Source organism: Micrasema longulum, unplaced genomic scaffold (genome assembly GCF_059751315.1).
Source record: "Micrasema longulum isolate JH-2025_06_02 unplaced genomic scaffold, ASM5975131v1 h1tg002770l, whole genome shotgun sequence".
In the NCBI taxonomy this organism is placed as follows: domain Eukaryota; kingdom Metazoa; phylum Arthropoda; class Insecta; order Trichoptera; family Brachycentridae; genus Micrasema; species Micrasema longulum.
In genome coordinates, this window is record NW_028279896.1 from 68022 (window position 1) to 80218 (window position 12197).

At 33.5% G+C, this 12197-nt stretch overlaps 1 protein-coding gene across 2 annotated transcripts in view; it reads left to right on the forward strand.

Annotated features, from left to right (window-relative positions):
- LOC148271609 (putative multidrug resistance-associated protein lethal(2)03659) overlaps positions 1-10621 on the forward strand; it is a 59917-nt gene extending 49296 nt beyond the window's left edge. For both annotated transcript variants that reach the window (XM_088241176.1, XM_088241177.1), the window contains 6 exons: positions 1529-1688; positions 3909-4095; positions 6172-6344; positions 6481-6597; positions 9602-9764; positions 10466-10621. In XM_088241176.1, the coding sequence (XP_088097302.1) occupies positions 1529-1688; positions 3909-4095; positions 6172-6344; positions 6481-6597; positions 9602-9764; positions 10466-10501 (836 nt within the window). In that variant the 3' untranslated portion in view covers positions 10502-10621. The remainder of the gene's footprint in view (positions 1-1528; positions 1689-3908; positions 4096-6171; positions 6345-6480; positions 6598-9601; positions 9765-10465) is intronic.
- The last annotated feature ends 1576 nt before the right edge of the window (positions 10622-12197 follow it).

Here is a 12197-nt window from a genome sequence, read left to right on the forward strand (position 1 = left end):
ATTTGTCAGCATGCGTCGCACTCCGAGTATAAACACAAGTAGGCAAATGATTACAACACCAGGTGTACTAGTATGGCTGTACTAGAGCTAGCTGTTCCTAAAGTCCTTAAAATTTAGCTTGATTAGAATGACAGCTGTCAAACGAATTTTATTAGTGATGCGAACTGATCACTGATCAAATCGATTTTATCAGTTATTTCATGCAATCATGAAACTCTGTTTCCGAAAATTGATATAAAAAACGCAAAAACAAGCCTATTTTAGTGTGTTTAACACAATTATATACCAAAAAATGAGACATTCATACTATTTTCATGAACAACATCAAATGAATTATTTTTTTATTTGATCAATTTACATTGATCAATTTTTTCTCATCTCTAACGTTTTATCAAAATGATGTAACCTTGTAAGAACGTCGTTAATATTTAGGTTTATTTTAGTTTTCTTTTAGTTTAAAAGCTGATTTTATAAATTAATGTTGATTTATGTTTCAAGCATTGTATTAAAAAAAATAATTGACACGCCAGATACAAAAGATTTTTCGTGTGTCAAGATAAATAACTCCTTTGACGTTACTACAAAGCTATGTCATCACTTTTTCTGACAACTGTCATTCAAATCATGTTACATTTCAAGGACTATAGATATTGCAATAAATATGGCAAAAGGACACTGCAATACAGTATACCTGAAATATTCAACATGTTACCAAACAATACTGAGTTAAATACAGGAGTGAGACGTTTGCTAAAATTATGGTTAATAGAAAAAAGTTTTTTGTATTAGTGATAGTTTTTAATTTTTCATAATGTAATATGTAATGTTTTTCAAGTAAAATTATTGTAAATGTAGGTTAAGTTTAAATAATCGATACAATTTATAAGAACCTGCTGACGAGTTGTATGTATGCAACTCAGCAGGACTTTAGTTCAAGAGTATTTTGTAAATAAATTTAAAAAATTTTTTTTTTAAAGAATTGTAGAGCCCTTAATGAAAATACCCTTTTTCTTGAAATGAAGAACTTGGAAAAAAAATATATTTTCTTAGGCGCGGAAAAATTAGAGCATTAAATTGTTCTGCAAAGTTTCTTGAAAATGTACGAAAAAAATAATAAAAACGCACTACTTTGAACGAATCAATTAAATGAGAGCTGTGAAGGATATCCGGGTTGCTTGCCGTAAACGAACCAATCGGGAGAACTGACGAAAACCTAGCATCAACCTATTCAAAACCTGGCATCATCCCAGTCAAGACCTATCGACCATTCATCTATTTTTTGTCATGTGTGTAAAAATAAACAAATAAAAAAATATGTAAAAAATTGGTTTGAAATATGATTTTTCCACAGACATAATTCACTGTCTATGTCCTGGTACCCGAAGCGTAAAACTGATCACCTTATCTTCACGTGACAGGTGCATCTTAATAGATGCGGTGCATTTGGTATTTTCTGTGTGTACTAATTTAGCTGTCACTGCATATTTTTAATTTAATTTAATTACATTTGATGTTTTATTGATTTTAGGTGAAGTAAAAATGAGGAACGTGTATTTGAAATATGATAAAGGAGAAGATGCTCAGTATGTCCTGAAGGACGTCAGTCTGGATGTGGAAAGCGGAGAAAAGGTCGGAATAGTCGGAAGGACTGGAGCTGGGAAAAGCTCTATCATAGCGGCTTTATATAGGTAAAAATCATAGAATTAAGAATAGTCCAGAAGAAGCGTAGAATCATATGAATACATCAAACTGTGTCCAAAAAACTCCTACATTGCCCCACTTTCGCCATGCGCATGCGTGAAGTCGCCGCTTAATTTACCAAATCACAAAGAATATTATCATAACACAAATGTAAGATTTAAAAAAAAAAGGAATTGTTAATTTCTCTAAAATTTTATTGTACTCGCGAAAACATTGGTTGACACAACAGAGTAGATAAGTGAAGGGTCATTTAATAAGAATACTTGAATTTTGAACTTCATATAAAGCGGATATTTTTCCATCATTCCCCTTTCCGCACCTAATGGTGCATAGGACACTGCATTGATACACCAATCGCAGCCTATCTTGATCATTTTTTGTAACATGAATGTAAGACGATCAGTCTTACATTTCTATGAAATATTGTAGTGTAAAAACACTTCAAAAAATTATAATATTTCATGTCAACCATGCCGGGAATAGAACCCGAGACCTCTTGCGTTTTAGGCAAATGCGCTGACCACTACACTAATATTAAATAATATTTGATGCCACCATGTTTTAAAGATAATGTCAGTCAAACGTCCACCACGGCGTTGTTTAATCTGAGAGGCCCAATTTTCGTTAGTTCTCTCATTATAATATGAGCAAAGTAGCGTAAAAAATTGACTACTCTGGCAACACTAACAAAATTACAATTTTGTTTTTTTGACAATCTGAGTTATTATTTTATTAATCAAGTTACTCAGAAACCAAGGAAGAGCCTTTTAAAATTTTTAATTTAAGTTGAAAGCTCAAGCCTGACGTCTGACTCGTTTAAACTTAAATTCTGCATTTAAGGTCAACACTCTTTTAGCTTCTATTAATGTTACGAAGCTGATTATTTTATGCGTGATAACACATTTTTTTGACATTAGTTTTTAAAAAACATACCAGAAATAAAAAAATAAAAAAACACAAAACCGACCCGGTCGAAAATTTTCAAAAAATTAAAAAATCATAACTCGAAAACTACGCAAAATTGCGGAATATACATGAGGGTGATTCGGATACTCCTCAATATGAGGCACCTACATTTTACCTTTGGATGTCACTTCTGCGGCCACCCTGTATACATACACACTTTATATTTATTTTTATTTATTTATTTACTTAAGTTAGTTAATATTACATTGTATATTAACTAATATATTTACAATTATAACAAATACTTATTAAATATTTCTTACATAACTACATTATTACAATAAACATAACATTTTTTTTTTAAATCCGTAAGTTTTCTTTCATTCTTCATACTTTCAGGCATCTCATCATACAGTTTTAACCCTTTATACATTAAGCTATTTTGTGATTTTGTTTTTTTCTTAAGTGGAGTTTTTCTTATCTTTATATATATATATAATTCCTCTGTACGTGTGACGTCACTGAACTCCTCCTTCCACTAAACTCATCTTTCCATTTTTTGGAAAATGCACTCTCCTCGAATGCAACCGTGGTAGATCGATGAATAAAACATTTATTATTTATGTTTATGCTCCTTACTTTTTTTTTACATATTGGATTGAAGATTTTAATATCTAAGAACACGCACAGCGCGAAGATCTATATTTCTCTAAAAATCGCACGTAAAAAGGTTAAACCGTTTAGGAGGAGTTTGGTGACATCACACGTACAGAGGAATTATATATAACAATGTTTGATTATGTCCAAATGCTTGCAGACTGGCTGGATTTCCTCCCTAGGGAGTTTTGTTCATATTCAAATTTATTTCAACAGAGAGGGAATTTTTTTGAGAAGGGGATATGGAAGTCCAGGCATTTACAGGGCTTATGACCTGTCATTGGCTGATTTAAGTTCACAAAAGTCAACAGATGGAAGATTTGAGGAAATGTGGATGTTCAAACATGGGCAGAATGGTGAATGTTACACAGTGTGTAAAGTGGCCACTTAAACCAGCCAATGACAGGTCATAAGCCCTGTAAATGCCTGGACTTCCATATCCCCTTCTCAAAAATTTTCCCTCTCTGTTGAAATAAATTTAAATATGAATTATATATATATTAAGATTAATTTCATTAACATGCGATGATTCCTCTGCATCTTTTCAGATATTACGATAAAATTCTAAGCGGTTAAGAGACCGAGCATTCGTCAGCAAAGATTTGGAAATAATCATAACATTGTATTTTATAACCATTATTTAGGATGGCAGAAACTGAAGGAGTGATTCTTCTGTCTGGAGTGGACACGAAGTGTTTAGGACTGCACGATTTGAGATCCGGGATGAGCATCATCCCCCAAGAGCCTGTCTTGTTCAGTGGAAGTCTTCGAGATAATCTGGATCCTTGGAGCAATCACAGCGACCAGGAATTATGGGAAGCCCTAGAAGAGGTAAAGAGTTTTCTATGCAGGGGAGAGCGGGGAATGAGGAATTCCACTGTTTTTTCATTTATTTATTTTCTATTGGCGTACTATTTAACTAAGCAAAAATATATTTATTTATTTTTGTGAGTTATTTACAAAGATATGATTTTTTAAAGTTACATTATCAAATACCGCGCCAAATGACTGTAATCAGTGTGTCACTTTTCAGTAGTGATGTCATGAAACAGTTGGCGTTCTTACTTTCACTGACCTGACAAGAATCTATGGAACATTGCTTTGATTACTTCATTTAGTCTATCGTAATTTGCTCATTTCTATGTTATGGTTGTTTTTACGAACGTTTCGATTTAGAAAAAGCTAGAAAGTTGACATAATCTCTGGTTGAAATGTCAAATTATACAAATTATACTCTTTTTTTCTATGGTCAAAACGTTCCTTACTAGGTGCGGAGGCATTAAAGCGGAAACCGGAAACATTTTTATATTCAAACTATTTAAACAAAACAATGAAATAAAGATCTTTTTTTTTTTATTATTAAAGAAAAATTATTATATTATTAAAGGAAAACAAAATGAATTGGGTTGTGGTCCCGTGGCTAGTGTCTCGGACTCACGGCTCAAAGGTGCGTGGTTCGAATCCCACTCTACCTCAACTTGATTCCCATTTTCTAATAGTGAGTTATTTACAACTCGTTGAAAATGGCCGTCAAAATTGAATATTTGGGTAAACCATAAGAACGCAAATATTTATTAGAAATAAAAAAAAAAGCACAAATATAAGAATCTGGTCTATGGCTGCCAGAACATTCTTTATGGGCCCACTTTCCGCAACTTCGCGTCCACAGCTCCCATTACCCAGTGACTACCATCTTTTACTTGTTCGTCCTCTTTTAGAATATGCCTCCGCGATCTGGTCTCCCTTCTATGTAGGCCGGATAAATCATATTGAATCGGTGCATTATCGTTTGCTAAGAAAAGTAGCATGGCCAATAATCCATGCTCGAGAGGGGAGACTACACTTACGGAGAAATGGAGTCGATGTTCAAAATCTCAAGTCTACAAAAACGTAGAAATAACATTTACTCCATATTTATGTTTAATTTGCTGAATGGCTTAATTGATGTACCATCGCTACTGGAACAAGTGGCATTCAATGTTCCAATCCGCCGGTTGTGAAATAATAATGTGCTGTTCCTCGATCAACACAGCACAAACTATGGCTCGCATGCACCAATGTCCCGATTGTGTCGTATTGTAAACTCGAAACAAGATCATAACTTTTTTGGTGTAAGTCTTAATAGTTTTAAAAATTCACTAATATGGACCGGATCTTGTAGGTAGTAATTTTTTTTGTTGGTCCTAGCTTTAATTTTATTTAATTGTATTTTATTTTATTAGTGCCTGTATTTATTATAAGAAATTGTATTCACCATCGTTAGAATGGACTGTATAATTTCATCAAATAAATAAATAAAGTGGAAACAGCAGATTGAAAATATCACTAATAAACTTAAAAGACTTGCGTTTATGTATATTCAAAGCAATTCGAAATATAATTAATGTACAAGAACTTTTAACGATTTATTTTGCATTGTGCCAATCAATTTTGGAGTACGGTATAATCGGTTGGGGTGGTGCGAGTGACACAGTTTTGAATACTGTATTTGTTGCACAAAAATCCATTATATCTTATTATACTTTCAATCACAATTTGACGAATGGCACTTGCAAGAAGACAAATCTAGGTACTTAATAAGCATAAACATAATACAATTAGAATATATCTTCATCCACACCTGGACGCTGGCAATTGGTAGTTTTTTTATAAACGCGGACCGAAAAACTTCAACCGTCTCTCGTGACTCGACTCAGGGCGCTAACGGCTCACCCGCACGAGGCAAACTTTCTCGATGGTTGACAGAAACGGCCGAGTGCTTAAGGTCACTCAATGGGCATAGCTTCCGTACAATCGCCATGGCTCCGATGACCCGCCCACTCTCATTACCCTGCGTTTTCCTAAAACAGTAACTTCATAAATTAAAAAATATGCACAATAGAGGCAATCAACAGCTGAAATTTGCAGGTGGAGATGAAAGGAACAATAACAGAATTAACTGGAGGTTTAAGCTCCGTAGTGTCGGACGGTGGGGCCAACCTCTCCGTGGGGCAGAGACAGCTGTTGTGCCTGGCGAGGGCTTCCCTCAGGGGGGCCAAGGTGCTACTGATGGATGAGGCCACAGCCAATGTTGATTACGAGTAAGATACTTGTTTTGAAATTCGTTTTTTTGTCCCATCTCAAAACTGATTAGTGTCTCGATGATCATAGGGCCTAAAGTTTATATTGTAAATGCACGATAAATAATTGATTGCAGTGATAAATTGATAATTTTAGGACTGACCAACTGATCCAGAAGACCATAAGAAGAAAGTTTGCTGACAGAACAGTCATAACAATAGCGCACCGGCTTCATACCGTCATGGATTCTGACAAAGTTATCGTTATGGAAAGGTATTTATTATTTACACTAGAGATGCTCTAAAGCAGATTAGAATATTCATTTGTTAGTAAAAAATGTTGGTGGACACGAAATATTTATTGAAAGGGTGTTTTTACACTATTATACTCCATAGTCCGTGGACTGGTACCTGAAGTGTAAGACTGAACATCTTACCTTCATGAAACAAAAATGATCAAGATACACTGTGATTGGTGTTCATGATGAGAAATTGTTAGTGGAATTTTATTGTAGAAGTATAAGGAATTAATTTTGAGAAATTTGTTTTATAAAGTGTAAATAAAATGTAATGTATCTTGTTTAAACATTTGGGATCCTAATTACTCACTAGAAAAACTAAGACCATTATTTACAAAACTTTCCTCAGACCAGTCATTGCATATGGTGCTGAATTCTGGGTTCTGACTAAAAGAGATAAAAACATGGTATTAGTATTTGAAAGAAAAATATTAAGGAAGATATTTGGTGCTGTCAACCAAAACGGGGTGTGGAGGAGACAGTTTAATCATGAATTAGAGACACTGGATGGCGAATCCAACATCGCACAGTTTGTCAAAATAAGAAGATTACAATGTTTGGGACATGTGCACAGAATGAATCATAATCGTATCCCATAAAAATGTATTATTACTGCTCCGGAAGGCAGACGAAGCAGAGGCAGATCAAAATTAAAATAGCTGGATAATGTGAAAAGTGACATTAGAGCAATTGGCCTGACAAACTGGAGAAGAGCCGAAGGGTGCAGGGAGGAATGGAGACAGATTCTGGTGGTCAGGGCCCACAACGGACTGTAGAACTTGGTTATTACGAGGAAGATGGGACCACATGAATTTGCTCATCATAAGCGTCACTCGTTATATATCAGAGAAAGGTTTTTTTATACAATCGCTATTGCACATTGTCACTAAGTAAACAAGTAAATAAATATGTGTACATATAATTCATACAGAATTTTTTTACAGGGGTAAGGTTTTAACTGATCTGGCCTAGAACTCATTTGATATCACCCACTTGTAATGTTTATTGTGTATTGAAATAAGCCTAGAATATTAAAAAATCTAAAAAAGCCCCGTAAAAGCCCCCGAAACAAGCATGTCATTCATAAACTACAAAAGCAGCTGTAAAATGAAGCAATGTGCCGAACCGGCGCTTACTAAGTTCACAAAGCTTGGATTTTTTAAAAACCATGTGTTTTCATTTTTCAATATTGTGGGAGAAAAATCCAATTAGGTACTTAGATGCCCAGCGGTATTTATCCTTTACGTTAGCCGACCGTATAGATTTTATTACTTAGATTCTTATTTCGAGAATGATGTTTTTAACAATTGAAGATTTTTAAAAATAATTTTTGACAATATTTTTACTTGGTATGTCCGAGAAGTAGCTTGTTATAACAGTGAATAATTGTATGGAGAAAACCATGAGCTAAAATGTCAACTAATGTTTCTTCGATACATCCAAGATCTCGTTATTTCCGTGATCATTAAAACCGAGTTCGACTGTATATATATCATCATCATCGCAGCGTATCTTGATCATTTTTGTTACATGAAGGTAAGATGATCAGTTTTACGCCTCAGGTACCAGCCCAGGGACTATGAAATATTTAAGCATGATCACACCCTATTGAATAAATAGTTCATATTAACCCTATCGGGAATCGAACCCGAGACCTCTTGCATGGTAGGCAAATGCGCTGACCATTACACCACGAGGCCGACGTATATATATATTTATATAAATAAAAATTAATGTCAAACAAACTCTAAACACGAGTATAAACACTCTATTAGAGAGGTAGAAACGTTATTATTAATTATGTATGTACAAAACACTTGAAATTTTATACTTGTTTTGTTAACATTTTTTTCAATAATAAAAAAATATGGATGATACTAAAATCCACATATTTGGTGTGTAACCAGAATTGGGAAAACTTTATACCCGTTTTTTTTAGGGCCAGACCGCAAAATTTCAGAGGTACACTCTCCTCACGGTGAGCTTTTAAAAAAATCGTAACAAAATTTTTCCAAAAAGTCATTTAAAAAAAAAAAATTACAATCTAAAAATGTAGTAAATCCTTAACTTCTCGGACTAGCATCCCTTTCGCAAACCCCTACCCGTCCTCAACAATTTTTTTAAAAATAAAAACGTATTTGACAAATGAAGCGATACGCACCAGACGAGGAAAAGTGAAGCGGCTGGGTAGAAGAGGGTTAGAGGATTGCGGAGGGACTGCTGGTTTGAGAAATTAAGGTTTACTACAATTTGAGATCTTTAAAGAATTTTTTTTTTTTTTGAAAATGACTTTTTGGGAAAAATTTATTAGGATTTTTTTTAAAGCTTGCCATTAGGAATGTTTCTCTGAAGTTTTGCAGTCTGGCCCTGAAAAACCGTGTATTTCCAAAGGGCTAATTGAGAGTTCTTTAGATCACCGGGATTATCAAGAAGCTGATAAAATAACTCATTAAAATATAACCATATTCTGAATTTTTTAAATGGTCTTGCTTCGGTTTATTTTACCAAAGTCTTGCACTAACCTGACCATGTAAGAAAAGGGGGCAATGCATCAACAGATCAGGGACATCTTGGGGTGTTTCATCATCACATGGGCAGCTGTCAATCTCGGAGATCTTGAAGCGACGCGAGTGGCTCAGGAGTCCTCCGTGACCCGTGAGGATTTGGGTTAGATCAAAACGGGTTTTCTGCATTCTCCTGAGTTAGTTAGCTCAGCAGGTGAAATGATTATTAACGTATTACAACAGAGATGAAGAACATTTAAGAGAAAGTAATTTAGAAGTCTAGGCATCTACAGGGCTTATGACCTGTCAATGGTTGGTTTAAGTGGCCTCTGTACACACTGTGTAACATTCACCATTCTGCTCAAATCTAAGATTTATTTATTTATTTATATATCGCTGATATATAAATAAATATTATTATTATGTTATTTATATATGTTTGAATAAGTCAATTTAATATGTGTTTTATTTTTAGTGGAAGAGTAATTGAAGTCGGACATCCATACGAGCTACTGAATTGTGAAGAATTTCATGGCTCTAGCAATGAAGGGATTAAAAAAACACATGGTTCTTTTAAGTCCTTAGCTTTAGAAGGAGGACACAGTACTTATTTGCAACTACGTCATATTGCTGAGCAGGTAATTTTAAATGAAAAATATTTTTATACATTTTACCTTCACTGTCATTCTCTATGGAAAGACAGGTGCTCAGTGTATGTATAAGAAACAACATGACATACAGAAATAAGGCCGGTGTTTGTGAGAAAAGGTTTAGTCGGTTATTGACAGTGATGGGGGATGCACGCAGGCATGTAAGATGACCGGCGTATTTATAATTTTTAATTTATTTAGCGTATATTTTTATATTTAAATTTATTTCAACAGAGAGGGAAAAAGTTTTCGAGAAGGGAATATGGAAGTCTAGGCATTTACAGGGCTTATGACCTATCATTGGCTGGTTTAAGTGGCCACTTTACACACTGTGTAACATTCACCATTCTGCCCATGTTCTTCAAGACTTCCACATTCCCTTCTCGAAAACTTTTTCCCTCTCTGTTGAAATAAATTTAAATATGAACAACTCCCTAGGGAGGAAATCCAGCCAGTCTGCAAGCATTTGGACATAATCAAACATTGTTATATTTTTATACATTATGTAATTATTCAATAGTGTCTTCATGTTTTTTTTTAAATGTCTGAACTTTAGAAAATTCAGTCTTTTGCTTGTGGTAACACGGTGTTACATCACCGCGCGTAGAGAATTATTTACCACTGTCTTTTAAGAGTTAAAAACCATCATTATCAAAAAGATTCAAGTATCATTATTTTTTTCTTTTCAGAGTCATCAAAAATGGATCACAAAAAAAGGTTTATGATGCTGTTATTTTAATAATATTAAGGACACTATTAATTTATTATTTATTTTATTTTATTTTAAGTCTATTTTATAAAATGCATGAATATGTTATTATTTATTAATAAAGTTTACTTACATTTTAAAATGTTTTACTAAAAAATTATTTTACTCTTAAATTTCCAAACGGAAAATTTTAATATCCGTCATTGTTCTCTAGCTGCATCTACTGGTGCATAGGGCATTGCATTGGAATACCAATCATCTAACTCTAATTTGTTATATGAAGCCATGATCAGTCGTGTTATAATGCACATTTTTTTTCATCTTTCTGAAAACACGTATAGACATGTAGGCAGAGCCGGCATTGTAATATCATGGTAGATAATAGTAAAAAAGTTAAATACACCGTCTGGATACATACCCACGAATATATCGTTTGTAATCGCCCCCCGGTTTAAACTCTCTCACATAAATATTAAGATGAATCAAACACTGATTTGAGTCTACTGAACACTTTATTTTATTTTTACAAATATAAAAACAAAAATTTCGTGACAATTGTTTCGCCTTGTTAGGGCGTTTTCAAACAAATGTCACAGTCGTTTGAAAATGCCCTAACAAGGCGAACTTTGTTTTTATATTTATAAAAATAAAATAAAGTGTTCAGTAGACTCAAATCAGTGTTTGATTTCTAATATTATAAGTTTAAATATGGAGTTCTACAAAATAAACACCAAATCAATCAATAAAAAAATACATTTGTGTTTTTTTAAATACATTTATTTTAACAATTGATTTACTTATAATATAATTATGATTACTTGAAATGGCAAGTGCATTCATAAGGCATTTTTTTCATTTTAATAGACAGACAGTTTTGTACAACAATATATATATATTAAAAATTATATACAGTAAAACCTCGTTTTTATGTTAATTAGTATAATTGAAATCTGTTTCTGCAAGATTTAGAGACGGTTTAAATTACGCTATTATTTAGGTAGGTAGGTTTAATGTATAATTTATTTTGGCATCAATAACTGATTTTCTGTTTTTGTGGAGATTTCTAAGTTTTAATACTCTTATATATATGCATCAGTGATCTGGGGTCTCCGTTCTATGTAGGCTGGATAAATCATATCAAATCGGTGCAACATTGTTTGCTAAGAAAAATAGCATGGATGATTGGCCTCGAGAGGGGAGACTATTTACGGAGAAATGGACTCAATGCTCAAAATCTCAAGTCTACAAAAACGTAGAAATAACATTGACTTCATATTTATATTTAATTTGCTGAATGGCTTAATTGATGTACCATCGTTACTGGAACAAGTGGCATTCAATGTTCCGATCCGCCGGTTGCGAAATAATAATGTGCTGTTCCTTGATCAGCACAGCACAAACTATGGCTGCATGCACCAATGTCCCGATTGTGTCGTCTTGTAAACTCGAGACAAGATCTGGACTTTTTTGGTGTAGGTCTTTACAGATTTAAAAATTCACGAAGATAGACCAGATCTTGTCTTGAGGTAGTAATTTTTATTTTTTTTATCCTAGCTTTGATTTTATTTAATTGTATTGTATTTTATTAGAGCTTGTATTTATTATACGAAATTGTATTTACCATTGTTAGAATGGACTGCATAAGTCCATCAAATAAATAAATATATCATAAGATACGCATTTCATGGATACATATTTTTATTTCTTATTTT